At 44.2% G+C, this 19,399-nt stretch overlaps 2 protein-coding genes across 4 annotated transcripts; one reads left to right on the forward strand and one right to left on the reverse strand.

Moving 5' to 3' along the window:
- The first annotated feature begins 503 nt into the window (after positions 1-503).
- Positions 504-6,838, forward strand: PGAM1 (phosphoglycerate mutase 1). The gene is made up of 4 exons (XM_040486035.1): positions 504-743; positions 4,392-4,666; positions 5,453-5,633; positions 6,117-6,838. Exons 1-4 carry the CDS (start codon positions 605-607, stop codon positions 6,284-6,286), a joined length of 765 nt encoding a protein of 254 aa, XP_040341969.1. The 5' UTR covers positions 504-604; the 3' UTR covers positions 6,287-6,838.
- Positions 743-19,379, reverse strand: EXOSC1 (exosome component 1). Of its 3 annotated transcripts, none has more exons than XM_040486036.1 (8): positions 19,262-19,379; positions 19,041-19,156; positions 16,276-16,350; positions 14,969-15,057; positions 13,363-13,396; positions 12,782-12,832; positions 12,568-12,652; positions 743-2,050 (listed from the first exon to the last, which is right to left on the reverse strand). In XM_040486036.1, exons 1-8 carry the CDS (start codon positions 19,326-19,328, stop codon positions 1,920-1,922), a joined length of 648 nt encoding a protein of 215 aa, XP_040341970.1. In that variant the 5' UTR covers positions 19,329-19,379; the 3' UTR covers positions 743-1,919. The 3 variants fall into 3 exon arrangements, with proteins under 3 accessions (XP_040341970.1, XP_040341971.1, XP_040341972.1); XM_040486037.1 differs by lacking the exon at positions 743-2,050 and adding an exon at positions 11,818-12,235; XM_040486038.1 differs by lacking the exons at positions 743-2,050; positions 19,041-19,156; positions 19,262-19,379 and adding an exon at positions 11,818-12,235 and having other exon boundaries at positions 13,356-13,396.
- Between the last annotated feature and the right edge of the window lie 20 nt (positions 19,380-19,399).

The following is a 19,399-nucleotide window of genomic DNA, read 5'->3' on the forward strand; positions in this document are numbered from 1 at the left end:
TAACAATAGTAACGACTATTTACTGAGCACATTCCAAGTGGACAGGCACCAGCTAAGTATTTGTCATGTCCATTCACAAATGAGGCTGGGTGAGGTTAAGCGACCTGCCCAAAGACACAAAGCAATAAAATGGAAGAGTCAAGACTCGAATCGAGGTGTGACCTGGCGCACCTAAGCGCGATTCAAACAATAAGAGCCACTTTAAGACAATCGGCTTATGAATAGCGGCAACACAAGGAAAGCACGGCTGCTCTTCAACGCTACTACCGGCACACACGCCCCGGCGCGAGGAGAAAGTTCCGCCGCCTTTCGGAGCTTACGTGCGCTCCGTGACCGCAGCTGCTGACGAGGGGCAGGCGGACGAGACCGCATGCGCTCTGGCGCCCTCGAGCGCGCCCCTCCCCCACGGCGGCTGCAGCGCTGGCACGGGGCGCATGCGCACACCCGGCGGGCGGAGGGCGGCCCAGAGCGAGTGGAAAGATTTGGAAGAGCAAGTGCGCGGGAGCTGGGCGGTGGAGTGCGAGCGCGCAGGCGCGGCTGGGGCCGGACAGCGACTCCGGAATCTCAGCGAGTCCCACTCTGCGTCGCACCCCGAGCCGCCACCATGGCCGCCTATAAGCTGGTGCTGATCAGGCACGGCGAGAGCGCTTGGAACCTGGAGAACCGCTTCAGCGGCTGGTACGACGCCGACTTGAGCCCTGCCGGGCACGAGGAGGCGAAGCGCGGCGGGCAGGCGCTGCGAGGTGAGGAACGGGCCGGGGCGGGCTGTGGGTTGGGGCTGCGGAGGCTCGGGCGGGCGCCCCTGGTTGAGGGCCGCCTGGCTCGTCCCCGTACCCTCGCGGAGAGGGCTGACCTTGGGCTTCAGCTCTCCTGCAGTTTATTTTGCGGTTGGCAAAATGGTTTCAGGGTGTGTGTGCGGGGGGGGGGGGGGGGGTGGACTTGCTCAAGGTCACCCAGTGGTGTGATGGGCCACGCCGGGAAGAGGACTGGGGGCGGTCGCCCCGCAACCCACTGCATCCTCCACGACACCGCCTTGGCGAAATTCTCCCATTTACTAATCTGAGCATTCAGTAACTCGGGGACGGGTTATTAAATTGGATGGCCGGTGTCTTCCGGGAGCTGTAACCAAGCCTTTTCAAGAGGCTGCTGCGGATCCTCGTGAAGCGTCAGACCACACGCTTGTCCCCGGCTGTGGGGGAGTAACGCGGCGCTGGGCGGACAACAGGCCTCACGAAACCCACGTGCTTATGTAGGCCTTTGCTGTTCAGCAGCATCCCACGAATCTTGTGCCCCGAATGCATCCACAAATGTAATTGAGTGAATGAATGAGTGAATGAATGAATAATTTGAGTTGTCCTCTGCACGATTCCATGAAGTAGATTATTATCCCCTTTCTTTCCCTCCCTGGCCCTCTTCTATAGCTGGGAAAAGTGAGGATTGCATAGATGACTTGTTCAAGGTCGTTATCTCCTTATTCCTAGTCCATCCCGCTCGCTCCAATTCTGGGTTGAGTAACAGGTAGACGCTGGGCAAAGGTGGAAGTGGCAGTGAGATAAACTCGCCTACCCAGGCTTGCCCCCTGCGGCGAACAGCTCTTTGTGGTTTTGGAATGCTTTTTATAAGGAAGCATTCTCAGCTGCCAGCAACTCAGAGAATCCCTCTGTACTGAGGAGGTGCTTCCACTGATGTAATTAGGGCAGATCTTGCCCTGCGCTCTTCTAACCTCTGGACGTTGAAGTAGCCATTTGAAAGGGTTATTGATGCCTGATGTGGAACAGGTATTTGGCCTCAGGTTACTCTTCCTAGCTTCTTGCCTTCACCGTAGATTCTTTTGAATTGAAGCAAAGGTTTGGAAAGTGTAGGAAATGTAATCCTGCCGGCTGTGTGTCTGCTTTGAGATGGCTTGGTGTGACTTACATTTAGGAGAGGCTGGGAAAGGGAAAGAGCTGGGAAAGGAGGCCATTTTCTCTGTGTTTGGCAGGAAGAACTGTATGGGTCTGTGGTGGTTTGCTGATGACTAGCCCAGGACAAAGATAATTGCAGCTGTACCCTAAAAGAGTGATCAAATGGTTAAACTTGTAATCTCTTTAAAGTAGCAGACCCTATTTCAAGATTTTGTTGTTGTTGATTTATTTTTAGTAATCTCTACATCCAACGTGGGGCTGCAAGTCAAGGACCCCGAGATCAAGAGTTGCATGCTCCACCGATTGATCAGCCAGGCACCCCCTATGTCACTTTCTAAGTAAATGTTGGTAGCGTTAGTTTAAAAAAAAAAAAATCCTATTTAAAAGATTAGTATCTGTTATGGGCATCACAAATGATTATATTAAACAAGACTAAAAGCAGAAATCTGAATCGTGAAGACCATTGTGAATAATATAAAAAACCTAAATATATTAAATTCTTCAGAGCTTTAAATGATAGTAGGGTTTATAAACTCTTGAATCGTTTCAGGAGGGAACTAGTGAGAACTGAGTTTCTCCATGCAGCCTTACTCCTGGGAGAGGATGAGGTCCACACCACATATCACACCATCCACCCCACACGTGGGAATATCCTAGGCTATGCTTTTATTTAATGGGGAAGTTCTCCTGAGTGGAACTGCTTTTCTTCTTGGGGACCTATTTGTGTATCCAACAGGAGGCACTCCATCACAAGGGGAAATAATAATTGCAGTGAAACAGCCAGTAGCTTTTCAGCATGGGAGATGAGGCTTGCACTTGCCAGTGACTCAGCCTTTTATTGGGGAGCCATTCCTCCCCTTATAGTTAGGGAGGAAATGGTAATGGAGTCTACTAGGACTTGTCCTGAGGTTCAGTGATGAGATTTGATGAGATTTGTCATCTTTTCCCCTGTGGGTAGTGATGGGTTTCCTGGTGATTAATCCTCCCCTCCTCCATCAGCGTAGTTCTTATTGGCCTCATTCTCAGTTGAACGACTGGCAGAATTCACTTCACGTTGCATTAATTACTGTTGGCAACCTCAGTATGAGGCAATACCCAGGAAAGTTTGTGCTGAATTTCAAAGAGGGCCTTGTAGCCTCATGGAGGAAAACACTACATAAAGGGCCATCTCCCTTTTAAAGTGGGAAGGGGGGATAATCTTCCACGAACTAAGAAGATTAATTGTTGGGGTGGTTGGGGCAACATAACTTGATTACTACGCCTTAATAACTACTGTATGAGGAGAGATTTGTGTCTAAATGAGTCAGACTGCTCAGCATTTGCTCTTTCTGCTTTCTCCAGGGAGTGGCTTCTCCTGAACTTGGTCTAACAGTTGACCTAAGTGTGTACAGGTTGGCACTTGACTATAGCAGAAAGGCACCGTGGATTAAGAGACTGATGTGATTTCCACTACATAGTGAAAATACAATTTCATTCAACGTACTGAAGTTTTAATCAGCATCCTCTAAGAGCTCTTGCTGTGTCCTGATTGTTGGGTTTCAAATTGTTTTCCCGTAGACAAGAGGTTAGGTCTGAAATATATTTACTAGTATTGGGCAGAAGTGACTGTTTGTTTTTTTTTTTAATTTTTTTTTAACGTTTATTTATTTTTGAGACAGAGAGAGACAGTACAAACGGGGGAGGAGCAGAGAGAGAGGGAGACACAGAATCGGAAGCAGGCTCCAGGCTCTGGGCCATCAGCCCAGAGCCCGACGCGGGGCTCGAACTCACAGACCGTGAGATCGTGACCTGAGCCGAAGTCGGAAGCTTAACCGACTGAACCACCCAGGCGCCCCAGAAGTGACTGTTTTAACTAAAATACAAACAGATCCTTAGGGTTTAGAATAATATGGAGGTAGCTAGAGATGGAGGTTATGAGTTGGATTTTGGAGTCACACAGCTTGGGTTTTAATCTCTCATTTACAGCTGTGACCTTGGATGATTTGCTTAATCCCTCTAGTCTTTATTTTCCTCATCTGGTAAAATGGGTTGTAAGGATTATAATCTCAGGATTGTCATGAAGACTAAATAAAATGTATACAAAATAATTTGTATAGTGCTTGACAGATGGTAAGCCCTCCATAAATATTGGTTATTATTTAGTAAGAGATTCCAAGTTTTTAAGGATCCTTTTCTTGAAAGAATTGAAGCAGAAATAAGTTCTTAAAATGGGCTTAACACAGCATTCTGGGGTTTAGGATAAGCAGCACAGATGGCATAGGTTAGCTCCCTGACAATACATTTAGGTCTTGGGTTAGATGAATTATTGGGGAACCATTGGAAAGTACATTGTCAACTATAACATAAATCAACATATTTTGTCTTCTGTAAAGGTGGAATATTGTCTTTTTTTTCTAGGGTATACAAACTAGTTAAATTTAGATGTGAGAAAATTCTGGTTCCATAGTGGACCCGATTGGCTTATCACTTTGAATTTACGATTCCCAGATGCTGGCTATGAGTTTGACATCTGCTTCACCTCCGTGCAGAAGAGAGCAATTCGGACTCTCTGGACAGTGCTGGATGCCATTGACCAAATGTGGCTGCCTGTAGTGAGGACTTGGCGCCTCAATGAGCGGCACTATGGGGGTCTGACTGGCCTTAATAAAGCAGAAACTGCTGCCAAGCATGGTGAGGCCCAAGTAAAGATCTGGAGGCGCTCCTATGATGTCCCGCCACCTCCGATGGAACCCGACCATCCCTTCTACAGCAACATCAGTAAGGTATGGACAAATGGGTGTTTGGCTCATTCTGCCTAGGACCAGGGTGTTAGAACCTGGGCCTCACTCTTTTTTAGCTTTTAGTAGTGTCTGCTTGGTCCTATTGAGTTTTTTAATTTATGCTAGTTAATTGTTATTCTCCTTCTCCAAGGAATGGCCTTCACTTGTTAAAAAGATTTGGTTGATACTTGTTTACCTAAAAAGAAATTATTATCTTCTTTTTTGTATCTCCATTGCGATACCTTATAAAACCCATCCATAGTCGTAGGGCCTTTTAAAAAAAATTTTTTTTAATGTTTATTTACTTTTGAGAGAGGGAAGGAAGGAGAGGGGGAGGGACAGAGAGAGGGAGACACAGAAATCAAGAGCAGGCTCCAGGCTCTGGTCTGACAGCACAGAGCCCACATGGGGCTCGAACCCCACAAATTGTGAGATCATGGTCTGAGCTGAAGTTGGACACTTAACTGACTGAGCCACCCAGGCGCCCCTTAGAGTTGTAGGGCCTTCTTAAGCCAACTATTAAGATTAAGTGAATTGGGAAGAGCTTTATACCTACCTTTTTTCTTCTAAGTTCTGTTTCATTTGAACTGTTCATTTTCCCAATAGCGGGTAATGGTGGTAGGATGAGCAGCAAAATAATTCTTCTCCCTGTGACCAAACTCTCAGCTCCGTTCTGTGTCCTGGTGAAAGACCTTCACCTATCACTTTGATTCATACCTTAGGGGATGAGGAATGGGCAGAACAGATACAACTACTACTAATTGGTGAGCATGGATTTTTATTGTTTAGGATCGCAGGTATGCAGACCTCACTGAAGATCAGCTACCCTCCTGTGAGAGTCTGAAGGACACAATTGCCAGAGCTCTGCCCTTTTGGAATGAAGAAATAGTTCCCCAGATCAAGGAGGGGAAACGGGTCCTGATTGCAGCCCACGGCAACAGCCTTCGGGGCATTGTCAAGCATCTGGAGGGTATGTACGTTTTTCAGTGGCGCCCTCCAGGAGGGACACAGCAAAACTGCCACAAATCGGATTTATTTCATGCAAAAGAGATCTTCAGGGAAAGGCTGGACACATTGATAGTCCCTCAGTTTGCATCTTAAATTGGTTCACCTGAGGGCCTAGAGGCCTAGATGTGCTGATTTTTTTCAGACTGGATGGACTACACAGGACATTTGAGATGTGTATAGTCCTGCTTCACTGTGGGTTTTCAAACCCCACTTTGGGAGAGATATCTGCGGTATACCACCTTACATACTTTTTTTCTTTTCAGTGGCTGAGAACTAAGTATTGGAGGCATTCTTTGGGTGACTGATCTATAATACAGATTGTTACTGTTACTATAAATATCAGAAGGGGTGTCTTGTTTTAATTCCTACCAAAGTCCTTTGTCACCTGCAGGGGGGACATGGATTCGTGTCTAGCTTGGCTTATCATGGTGTGTATTTCCTTCAGGTCTTTCTGAAGAGGCTATCATGGAGCTGAACCTGCCAACAGGTATTCCCATGGTCTATGAATTGGACAAGAACTTGAAGCCCATCAAGCCCATGCAGTTCCTGGGGGATGAAGAGACCGTGCGTAAAGCCATGGAAGCTGTGGCTGCCCAGGGCAAGGCCAAAAAGTGAAGGCGAGCAGGCAGACTATTTTTCCAAGGACACCCTCCCTACCCATCCCGTTCCTCCACATTTCTTCCCTGCACATGTCACACTGACCACATCTGTAGGCATCTTAAGTTTTAGCTGCAGATGGGGACCAGTGGCTCCTAATTTTGTTTAGCTATTTGTCTCTTGCACCCACTCTCTTCATATAGTCTAGTCAGAATGACACTTCTGGGGCATGAGTCTTCAGTCCCAAGCTGAGGGAAGACTTTTACCCAAAAGTAGAGAGTTAGTAACTCTGGTGTTTTTGCTACTGTTTATTGAGTTGGGGATAGGAAGGAACCATGCTAAGATGTGACCAATGAGAAGTAAGAGAGCCTATTTGTGTTCCCAGGAGCCAGTCCTGTACTATTCTGTAGTCTGGTGACTGTCTGGGGGGGCTCCAGTCATTCCAGTGAAAGAATCATTTCCCCTCTGACCCCAGAAGAGTTGGCTCCAGAAGACTGGGATCAATTTAAATGTTTTGTGTTGCATCTACTTTTACAAAAAGAAAAAAAAAAGTGTATATATATATATATATATATATACACACACACACACACACACACACACACATATATAAAATAATACAAACCAAAAACCCTTCTGGGGTTTCTAGTTGCGGTTGAAATATTCCCACATGCAGTCATCCCAAAATAAGCCATTCCTCACACCAACGTGGGAGAAGCCCCTTGACTTCTGAGGCCTAGGAGTTTATCCTGCTGTGTGTTTTAGAATCCCTCCCCTGCCTTAATGTTTTATGGCAGTGAAATGCCTCTTGATCACGTCCAAGCGTGTCTTTTACTGTATATGTTTCTGATCATGTTCCAGTTGCTTGGTCCTGCCACCTGGGCCCAGTACTCATTTTGAGCGTAACTATACTAAATCTTTTTTCCAGATCAGTATAATAAAGGAGTGATGTGCAATATCTTCTGTGTGATGTAGTAATCTCTCATTTGAGAAGATCAGCTTGAACATTAAACTGGGTGTGTCTTACTAGGGTTTTCCACCTTAGGTTGGGGAGCTGAAGTGTGGGGGTGGGCAGGTCTTCCTGGCTGAGCCCTCCATTCCTGTTGCCTCTATAGCACTTGCTCAGTGTGCTGGCTGAATACTCCTTGAGTGGTCAAATTCTCAAACTCCATTATGCCTTCTGAGTAAGGTAAAGGCTTGTTTACCTTAAAAAAGCTAACCTTTTTCTATTAGAAATCTGTAAACTTGGTGCCTGGGTGGCTCAGTTAAGCATCTGACTTCAGCTCAGGTCGATTTTGAGGTTTGTGAGTTTGAGCCCCACATCAGGCTCACTGCTGTCAGCCTGATTCAAATCCTTTGTCCTCTCTTTGCCCCTCCCCTTGCTTGTGCTCTCTCTCAAAAATTAAAATCTGTAAACTTGATTCACACTTCATCCTCAAAAATGGCACATAACTGTATAATAAAATGATGCAGAAGAAAAGGACTATTACATTGTATACGTAATCGGGAAGGGACATTGCTCACATTTTCCTTCTCTTTAAAGCTTTTCAAAGATAATGAACATGAAAGCCTACAAGGCAAGAGAAACCCCATAATACCTTTCTTCTACTAGGAGCAAGTAACACCCTCAGTCTGTTAAGCTCTCATGAAGCTCCTCTATGCCAGCTACATAACCTCTAATCTTGACAACCTCTGAAACGGCTGGTATCCTGAATTTACAGAAGAAATAGACTGAGAGAGATGTAGAAACTTGCCAAATATATACTACTAAGTACTGGAACCCAGATGAAAGATGTTGAACAGAAGTCCTTATCCTAAAATGTAAATACTAATCATCTTGCTTTTCAGGTTTAGTTTTTCAGTTGATCTATAACCCTAGGATGACCTTTAGTAATTTAAGTCTCCAACAGTCTGGTGGAATGTTAAGTTTACTTGGCCTATAATGAATCTTAAACCAAAAGTTGATCATTTTCTTTGAGGCTCTTCGCCCAAGTCAGACTGGAGCAGCTTAGATCAGAGTCCCTCTATATCCTGACATAGCAGTCTTCAGTCGTTGACTAGAACTCTTGTGGCAGGAAAGTAACAGAAAACCAGCATTATTTATCATTACTACCAGAAGGCCAGCAACCACTGTACCTCTAAGACTGCTTACCCAGGGTAGCACATCATAATCACCCATGGAGCCGAAAGAAAAACCCAAACATCTGTTGTGGGTTTACCTCATGAGATTCCAAAGCAGAGCTAGGGTTCTGTTGTTTTTTAAGCTTTATAGGCAATTAAAAATTTTTAATTTTTTTTTAACGTATGTCTATTTTTGAGAGCGAGAGAGCGAGCGAATGGGGAAGGGGCAGAGAGACAGGGAGACACAAAATCCAAAGCAGGCTCCAAGCTCTGAGCTGTCAGCACGGAGCCCGACGTGGGGCTCAAACTCATGAACCATGAGATCATGGCCTGATCTAACCGACAGAGCCACCCAGGTGCCTGCCCCACTTCATAGACAATTCTGAGGTTCATCTAACCCAGGCTAAGAACCGCTATTCCAACACAGAGAAATTCTTGTCTTTAGAACCAATTTTAGATTAGTGAATATCACTAAACATCACTATTTAGGCATAGTTGTCAGCTATGAGAACACTCAAAAAAAATTTTGGGGGCGCCTGGGTGGCGCAGTCGGTTAAGCGTCCGACTTCAGCCAGGTCACGATCTCGCGGTCCGTGAGTTCGAGCCCCGCATCAGGCTCCGGGCTGATGGCTCAGAGCCTGGAGCCTGTTTCCGATTCTGTGTCTCCCTCTCTCTCCGTCCCTCCCCCGTTCATGCTCTGTCTCTCTCTGTCCCAAAAATAAATAAACGTTGGAAAAAAAAAATTTTTTTTTATGGTGCTTTTGCTATGTGTTAGTCACAATACCAGGTACTGAAGACTCAAAGACAGAATCCTGCCCTAAAACCTCAGGCTAGAAGGGGAGACAGGCTCATAAACTTAGCTGTGATACAATACAGTGGTCAACAGTGAGAAAACCTAACCTGCTCTGCAGCAGGTCAGAGGAGGCTATTACCCAACTGTTTCAAATGCTCTTCTTTAGGACACTATTATAGCATTTCTTTGTTTACTTATCACCTGTCTTCCCCCATTAGAATTTTTTTTTTTAATGTTTACTTATTTTTGAGAGGGAGAAAGAGAAAGCATAAGCAGGGGAGGGGGAGAGAGAGAATTCAAAGCAGGCTCCAGGCTTAACTGTCAGCATACTGCCCAACGCGGGGCTCATTCCAAGAACCACGAGATCATAACCTGAGCTGAAGACACTTAACTGACTGAGACATCTAGGTGCCCCCTGCCCACGTCTAGAATCTAAGCTCTACAAGGCAAGGATTCTATCATGTTCACTGTTTTACCTCCTACTTCCTGAAACACTGGTGGGCAGAATAATTGCCTAACATATTTGAATGAATGATGTCCAACAAGCATTCATAATTAATGAACCAATGTCAATTTGGAGAGCCTCTAATTGCATGTGCAAGATCCTATTCAATATTTGGTAAAAGGAGGCATCAAGGTACAGGACAAAGATTAATGCTCTGCCACTTGGATGTCTGTGTGACTTAAGGCAAGTTAACTGATTTTTCTAAATCTTAGTTTACTTTTCTGTAAAGTGTGGACATAATTAGTACATGCCAGGGCTACTGGGAAGTTCAGAGATAAAATAAGTACAATGGCTGACACTGTAGAGAGAATCAACTGGTAGCATCTACCTGCAAGGTAATGTGGGTGAATCTAACCAAAATTTAAAATGTGCACATTCTTTGACCCAGTACACTCCACTTTTAGGAATCTCTGTTGCCACAGAATCTTAGGCATGCACAAGGATGTATGGTATAGGGATTTTCTCTGCAACACTGCAAAAAAATCTATAAAGCTTAAAATATCCATCAGTAAGGGGACTAAACTATATCAAAATGTCTAGCATAAGGCCTAGAATTTAACAGATACTTTAGAAGGTGATCAAATCTATAAAAGTAATATAATAACAACAATAGTGCCATGTACTGGAACTTCTGCATTTCTTCCTCACAATAACCCTATGAGATCATACCATTCCAGACAAGGAAACAGACTTTTAAAAGAAAGTAAACTTGCACTACTATCAATGTCAACATGCTGATTATTTTAGTATACTGTAATTTGCACAATGTCACCATTAGGGGAAAATGGGCAAAGTGTACAAGGGATCTATCTGAATTGTTTCTTAAAACTGCATGTGGAGCTACATTGATCTCAATACTCTTTTCTAATTAAAAAAAACCAAACAGGGTCACTTGGGTAGCTCGGTTGGTTGGGCGTCTGACTCTTGGTTTTGGCTCAGGTCATGAACTCACTCACGTTCGTGAGTTCGAGCCCTGCATCAGGCTCTGGGCTGGTGGTGCAGAGCCTGCTTGGGAATTCTCTGTCTCTCCCTCTCTCAAAAACAAACATTTAAAAAACCCAAAAAACAACCAAACAAACAACCTAACCTATTCTGGCTAGCAGCTAGAGGATACAAACCCAGTCGGGTTGATTCCAGAGTTCACCTGTAACCACTGTCACTACACACAGAAGATGTGTGCAGTGACAGATGCTCCTTGAAGAACATCTCAAGAATTGACATATCTTGAGATGCCTGGGTGGCTCGATTGAGCATCTGACTCTTGGTTTCAGCTCAGGTCACGATCTCATGGTTTGTGAGATTGAGCCCCACAGTGGGCTCTGTGCTGACAGCTCAGAGTCTGCTTGCGAATCTCATTCTCTCTGCCCCTCCCTGTTCGTGCTCTCTCTCTCTCTCTCAAACTAAAAAAACTTAAAAAATATATAGATTAAAAAAAAACTGACATCTCTTCTTTCCTTCTATTCTCTCTGCAGCTTTTCCATGCTTAAACCGTCATCTCTTCCTCATCCCCAAACCTGCATGTTCATTCCTGCTTTTGCCCTCTGCTTAAGTTTTTCTGTCTGCCTTGCATATCTTCATTTCACTACCTCAGTTCTTCAATTCCTTTTACTTCACATTACAGATCTTTCCCTGGTCACCTCACGAAACAGTGCTCTGACCCTCTTTTCAATTCAGATTTAACGTTTCCTGGAGTACCCACTAATCAGTAATACTATATTCACCTAATTACTTTCAGAACTACTCATATGCACCCTGCATCAACACGTGTTCTATCATTTTCACTAAACCATAATCTCTCTAAACGAGGGGATGTTTATAAAGTGCTTGACCCGGTGCCTGGCACATAGGAAGTACTCAATAAGCAGAAGTGCTTAAAAGGAACATAAAAAACGCAAAAATGACTGGAGGTGAGGTTTTTGTTTTTTTTTTTTAATTTGAGAGCAAGAATCTCAAGCAGGCTCTGAGCTGTCAGCACGCAGCTCAATGCAGGGCTCAAACTGACAAACTGGGAGACTATGACCTGAGCTGAAACCAAGAGTCAGATGCTTAACCGCCTTGGCCACCCAGGTGCCCCATGTCATGATGCTTTTTAGATTCCTTTCCCTACTCAAGACAACAGAAACCATAAAATCCTTTTAGTAAAAATGTTTTGTCACAGCAATAAATATGTATTTGTAAGACTGTCAGAAGAAACAGATTACTTCCAACATTATACAGTTCATTTGCTGGCACCTCCAAAAGAGAATCACTCAAGAGAATGAAATCCATTGCAAGGTTCATAAGAAAAATATTCTGACAGTAAAAGTTGCTGGCAGATTTTTCTACAGGTAGTTGTTGGTCAACCTGAGGTGTGTGAATAAAAACAATGGCATCCTGATGTTGGGTTCATACACGTACTCTTAGAAACAGCTTACCCCTCCCGTGGGGTAAAATGTAGCTTCTTAGGTCTGCAAGAATTCAGGCTGTACTCGAGCCACTTTCCGGAATTCTTTAGTGTGAGTCTTAGGGCACTGCATCTCACACCAGCTAATGGGAACCATCTGGACACCTGGAAGGGAAGAGCTGGTGTTGGAGCTGGGACCCCTAATGTTTGCTTAAGACCCTTCCCTCTTCAGCTGGGTATGAACGGAAGTGTCACCAAGCTACCTAGCGAACCTCACCTCATACAGAAAAAGCCTGGTTTGTTCCACTGACTAAGGCAGTGAGTCCCCCCTCAGACCTTTCAATTATACAAGAATCATTCCAATATCTGAGTAGTATCAACACTCATACTGCTGCCTAAATAATTAAAAAACAAGGGTAATGAAAGAAAACAGTGGACTGATCCCAAACCATTACTCTTAGGGAAAGGTAAGCATGTGGAAGAATGGACCAACTCACCCGATTCACTGTGGGCCACCACTACCCCAAGCTCATTTTCAGCAGTGGTCAGAAGGTAATTGGACTGTGCGTCACCCAGGGAGATCTAGTCATGTAACACTGGTTAAGGAAAATGACAGGTTTTAAGTCTTCCCTCCCACAGCCACTTGAGCTACTTTCCACTTCTACTTCTTGTTTGACAAAGGACCACAAGACTGCTAGGAATAAAGGATACCACTTTGGCTAGGACAATGTCACCTGGGCGGAAACTCTTATAAATCTCAACCTGTAAAGAAAGAACAGGAATGTTAAATGAAAGCTCTATATCAGATCCACATGAAACTATTAATCCCTCTAGTAAAGCCAGTCTACTTTTTAACCCCACAGGGTGGAAGTCATCATTAGTCAAGTCAATCAACAACTTTTATTGCTTCTACAGCATTATCACATAAATGAAAGATTTTTAATTCAGTAACCTGAGCAGGAATCTGACTAGGACAAAAGGTACTATAGTTGGCTCTGAAAGAATCCAGAGTAAGTCTGAGAGAATAACAATGAATAAACACCTGGCTTCAAAGGCAAGGAGTAAACTAGTCCCTTCTGGTCAATAGAGCAAACAAAAATCCTAGGGAGAGGAAAGGGACAGTGAATTCCACACTTTTCAGTAGGAAATAAATTCCCTGCATCTTTGGATCCACATTCCCACAGATGTTTGAAATTCACTGGAATAATTTAAGGACTGACATTCCTCAGACCATCCGAGAGGAAAAAAAAAACAAAAAACAACAACAAAAACAAACAGAACCAACCAACAACCTTGTCTTTTTCAGTAGCTCGGACATCTTCCTTGCTGTAAAAAAGAATTAACAGAAAGATTAATCATCTATGAGAAAGATAAGAGAAAGAATTATCCTGCAAAATCCTAGTAGACAAAGAGCTACAAGAGTAGAGAGAACAAGTCATAACTGGAACCCAAATGCCACCAAGAGAAGCAGGGTGGAAGCATTCCCAGTCCTCACCCAGAGGAGAAAACCACATTCCCATTCTTGGGTCACACAGAGCAGCTGTAGCAATACCTCTGACTAGAGAAAAGCAGATCAGATTTGGCAGGAAAGGATAAGGAACTTTGCTGCCTTAGGGGAGCTTGAACAGAAGCACTATAGAACCACATGGAATTCTGAGGGTGGAAAGAGCCTGAGAAGTTAAATTATCTAGCTCACAAGTATTGTTTGTCCTTTCTCAAAAAACCTGTAGGAAAAAAAACTACTATTTCACCCACTAACCATTTCTTTTTTTAAAAATTTTATTTTTAAGTGGGGCGCCTGGGTGGCTCAGTTGGTTAAGTGGCCAACTTCAGCTCAGGTCATGATCCCACAGTTCATAGGTTCGGGCCCCGCATCGGGCTCTGTGCTGACAGCTCAGAGCCTGGAGCCTGCTTCAGATTCTCTATCTCCCTCTCTGCCCCTCCCCCACTCCTGTTCTTTCTCTCTGTCTCTCTCAAAATTAAATAAACATTAAAAAAAAAAAGAAAAAGATTTTATTTTTAAGTAATCTCTACACCCAGCATGGGGCTCAAACTCACAATGCTGACATGAAGACCTGCATGCTTTACTGAGCCAGCCACGTACCCCTTACCCACTAAGCTTTTTCATGTCTTACAATCCTTTAAAATGTATTAAATTCAAGAAAGGAAGAGATTTCCTAAAATGACTTCTACTTAGTTTCAATGTTTGTTTATTTTTTGAGAGACAGAGTGAGCAGGGGAGGGGCAGAGAGAGGGGGAGACACAGAATCTGAAGCAGGCTCCAGGCTCCGAGCTGTCAGCACAGAGCCTGATGTGGGGCTTGAAACCACAAACAGCAAGATCATATCCTGAGCCAAAGTTGGATGCTTGACCAATTGAGCCACCCAGGTACCCCCTTCTACTTTGTTTCATACGAGTCATCCTGTACCACTAGTCTCTAGCTTAGCTCAATTCTTTTCATTTTAAAGCTCGATCTTGTGAGGGCACCTGGGTGGCTCAGTCGGTTAAGCATCTGACTTGTCCCAGGTCATGATCTTGTGGTTAGTGGGTTCGAGCCCTGCGTTGGGCTCTGTGCTGACAGCTCAGAGCCTGGAGCCTGCTTCAAATTCTGTGTATCCCTCTCTCTCCCTCTCTGCCCCTCTCTGCTCATGCTCTTTCTCTCTCTCTAAAATAAATAAACATTAAAAAAAAATTTAAAGCCCGATCTTGTTCGTATTTTCCTTTGTTTCCTAGTTCATACATTATAACATTTTCTTTGGACACTACCTGGAGAGAATCAAAGCACAAAGAGAGAGGCAGGTATAGAAACCATAATGGTTCCTAAAAATTCCAGTCTCCTGTTCTATCCTATTTCATTCCAGGTGCTGTGGCAAATGTGAAGACACAAATACTTCTTACCGGATAGTTCCTCGAAAAGAGTTCTTAAGTGGTGTGGACCCCACATATAGGATGTGCACTTTGGCAAAGCGCGAATTGATGCTAGAGACCTGTGGAACAGAGAAAAGATCAGCATTAGGGTCTGTGCAGTTGTCAACTCAAGGAGGCAGCATGAAAGTAGGAATTAGGGTGATTTTAATCCAAGCAACCTTACTAATTACAGAATTTAAGATAAGTTGATTCTTACTTAACTCTGCATAAATGATACATATCTAGTGGAACGAGAGTCACTCTGGCCACCTAATAGAGTTACTGAGGGTGTCCAATGAAATGTGGAATAGGTCTTGAAAAACACAGAAGACTAACATAAATAGACACAGGGCATTATAGCAAATCTGGACCTTTAACAGATCTAATTAAGAGTCCTGCAGAGTGGACAGAAGTTAAGTGTACATTTCAGCTACTGCACAATATTTGGATCACTGCCTCTCCAGTAATTTTCAGAATAACACACAAATTTTCTGCTGGAGAAATTTACAAGGAGTGCGACTAAGAGCTACAAGTTAACCTGCAGAAAGTGGGGATGGGCAGGGTGTATTGATGTATTTCAGTTACTGATCAGTACAGCATCAATTTTACTTCCCCTGAAACACTTTAAAAGACCTGAAATTTAACAGGAATGAGAGAGGATAAGGCCTTTTGCTTTGCTGCAGGAAAAGATCTCAGCTTCCAGATGTTAAAAAATAGGCCTCCTAGGGGCACCTGGGTGGCCAAGTCGGTTAAGCATCTGACTTCAGCTCAGGTCATGATCTCGTGGTTTGTGAGTTTGAGCACCGCATTGGGCTCTGTGCTGACAGCTCAGAGCCTGGAGCCTGCTTCAGATTGTGTCTCCCCCTCTCTCTTCCCCTCCCATGCTCATGCTCTGTCTCTGTTTCTCAATAATAAATAAACATTAAAAAAAAATAATAAAAATAAAAGGCCTCCTTATTACCTTTTGGCACCTGTTTCCCAAACTGCATACTCAGGGACTCGGCTCAGTGAAAGAAGTATGCGTGCCTGAACTTGGCTGCCTTGATTATTATTCCAGAACTTTCTAGGCCAGTACAGTCCAGTAACACTGTGATGATAGTGTACTGTACTGGCCAACAGGGCAACTGCTAACTATATGCAGCTAGTGAGACTGAGGAAATGTATTTTTAATTTTAATTCATTTCAATTTAAGTGGCCATATATGGCTAGTGGCTACCATATTAGATAGTGCAGTTCAACAAGATCATGATTTTACCACCGAACAGGTTTCCTAAGCAGGGAGGTTAAGACCAACTTACCTTACAGGTTACAATAGCGCCCACATCTGGTAGTAATTGGGATTCTGTTTCTCTCATCACAGAAATGACAGGAAGCTATAGAGAGAAGAATAAAATATGAGTATCCTGACTAGGCCTTGCATAAAGGTATTTGTGGCTTAAGAGTAATGTAGCAATGCCTTGGTCCACAGTTGAGGTCACGAGGGCAGGTGGACTACAGACTTATTTGTGCCCAGAACAGATAGCCTTAGAAATTTTAGGCAATAGGAGGGTCAAGAGACCATTCTTCAAGGGAAGAATGCTGTTAGAGTGTATAGTCTAGTCTAATAATTTCAGATCAATTCTAACAAGCTTTTTGGTGATTTTCTTGGAATATAACCAATTGTCTGGAATCATGGATAACTGGATTCTTTCCTCCAAAGTTATACTACTTCCTTCTCCTTTTCATTTTATTGTACTGGCTAGAATTTCCAAATAAATGTTATATAATAATGGCCATACTTGATTAATGCTATTTTAAGGAAATACTTGTAGTTTTCTCCTTGAGCATGGTATTGGCTGTTGCTGTAAGACAGATATTTTGAGCCTCATCTTTTAGCAATCTCTCCCTTGTTCACTAAGCTTCAGTTCCCTGGCCTTCTTTCAGTTTCACTAATTCATTAAATATCTTCTCGTGTCGGGGCGCCTGGGTGGCGCAGTCGGTTAAGCGTCCGACTTCAGCCAGGTCACGATCTCGCGGTCCGTGAGTTCGAGCCCCGCGTCGGGCTCTGGGCTGATGGCTCAGAGCCTGGAGCCTGCTTCCGATTCTGTGTCTCCCTCTCTCTCTGCCCCTCCCCCGTTCATGCTCTGTCTGTCCCAAAAATAAATAAACGTTGAAAAAAAAAAAAATAAAAAAAAAAATATCTTCTCGTGTCAGGATTTCTATTCAACCTGTTTTTTTTTTTTTTCTATCAAGACTGTGCTCTACCCACCCACCCAACTCTTTATTTATCCTTTAGATTCAGTTTAAATGTCACTTCTGCTGACTAGGGTGGATCTATTACATATTTTCATGATAACCTGTAATATTCTTTCATTGATTTTTTTTTTTCTTAACATTTATTTATTTTTGAGAGACTGAGGAGACAGCATGAGCAGGGGAGGGGCAGAGACAGAGGGAAACACAGAACCTGAAGCAGGCTCCAGGCTCTGAGCTGTCAGCACAGAGCCCAGCGTGGGGCGCAAACCCACCAACTATGGGATCATGACTCAAGCTGAAGTTGGATGCTCAATCGACTGAGCCGCCCAGGCGCCCCTGTAATATTCTTTCAAAGCAGTCATCACCTATGTAGTCATACACTCATTTGAACATTTACTTGTTTACAATTTGTGTCTGTGCCCCTTGATAGCAGGGACCATGTGTATTTGGCTCATTACCATTTCTCTAGAGGTCAACACTGTGCCTGGCACATAAAAATGCTCAATAGATATCTATTCCTATGAAATGAACAAACTTGGAAATGTTAAAGGGGTGCCTGGGTGGCTGAGCTGGTTAAGGGTCTGACTCTTGATCTTGGCTCCCTCTCTCTCTGCCCCTCTCCCACTGACCTCTCTCTCTCAAAAATAAACATTAAAAAAATGTTAAAGACATTGTCAAAATTGATTGAATAAAAAGTCTCTCATTTTACATATGAGGAAGAATCTAAAAACCAGAGAGTTCAAGTTTCTAACCTAAAGCAGAACCAAGGTCTAGATAGTCAGTACCTAAGTGTTCTAATTCTGAATCCTCTTTCTACTATGCTACTGGTCTTTTTCTTTTAATGTTTATTTATTGATTTTTTTTGAGAGAGACAGAAAGAGCGTGTATGAGCTAGGGGAGGGGCAGAGAGAGAGGGAGAGAGAGAAATCCCAGCCAGGCTCTGTGCTGCCAGTTCAGAGCCCGATGGGGGGCTTGAACCCAGGAAATGTGAGATCATGACCTGAGCGGAAAACAAGGATCGATGCTCAACCAACTGAACCACCCAGGCGCCCCTGCTATGCTACCTGTCTTTAAGCTGCTCCCTCAAAGACTGTTTATCTGATGCTGGGCTAATCCTGGACGAGCCTCTGGAGCTAGGCAGGAGAGTATCAGGCATTCAGCAAACATTACTGAGCATTTACCTTGTGCTAGGCACTAAAGGTATGGTAGTGAGGCTTGCTTTCATGCAACTTAGAGTCTAGTGGGGAGCATGTAACTGGGTGTTTAATTATATGTAAAAATTAAGGCACGGAAGGACAGAAATTTAGTTCTTTGTTAAAGAGTCTAACGAAACAAAACAAAAGCTCACAAAACTCTTATCCTTGACTAGTGGGTCTAGGAGAGCTTCTCTGATAAAATGATGCCAGAGAGGCTATCTGAAGGATAGGTAGAAACGAAATAGGCTGAGATGAGCGTGTTCCAAACAGATGGCGTGCGTACAAAGGCTCTGTGGCAGGACAGAGCTTAGCCCATTAGTGGCAGTGAAAGAAGCCAGTGTGACTAGACTGCAGAGAGTGAGGTAGGGATAAAGCGAAACGCAGCCGGAGAGGTAGGCGACCTTCGGACAAGATTCAGCTCACTGCGGGGCTGAGCGTGCCTCTGCTCGTCCCCTAACTTCCTTCTGTGAGTGTCAGCACTATAACCAAGCGAGACCAAGTGCCCAGCAGTGGAGACCTCAGCTTCAAGAGACCAGCTGTTCTACTGCCGGGGCACTAAAGACGCGCCCGCAAATCAAAAGAAGCCTAAAAGAAAGGAAGAGAAGGAGGAAATGGGGAAGTTGCCCCTTTACCGCTCCGTTCTCGCTGCTCTTCGTCAGGCAGCCAGCAAGCGACGAAAAGATGTAGCCGTGTCGCGTGTAAGTGCCGCTGCCCGGGCTGCCCTCCTCCAAGTTACACAGACGTTCGCCTGAAGAAAAATGCTGCATCAGTGACGGGTGCCCAGAAGGTGTTAGCCATCCAGCCTTCCAGCCTCTGTCTCATCCAGAATTCGCTCTGGGCCCCGTACACTTACCCGGAATGCAGTACCTCACGGGTGGCGCCATGACTGCCACAGGAGGGAAACGAAGTCTACTTCTCATTGGCTAAAGTATAGGACTAGTTCTGCAGTAAAAAACGCGTCAATTGGTATGATTTGTCACGTGATCATCGG

This window comes from Herpailurus yagouaroundi, unplaced genomic scaffold, assembly GCF_014898765.1.
Source record: "Herpailurus yagouaroundi ecotype Mexico unplaced genomic scaffold, PumYag 163, whole genome shotgun sequence".
Classification (NCBI taxonomy): domain Eukaryota; kingdom Metazoa; phylum Chordata; class Mammalia; order Carnivora; family Felidae; genus Herpailurus; species Herpailurus yagouaroundi.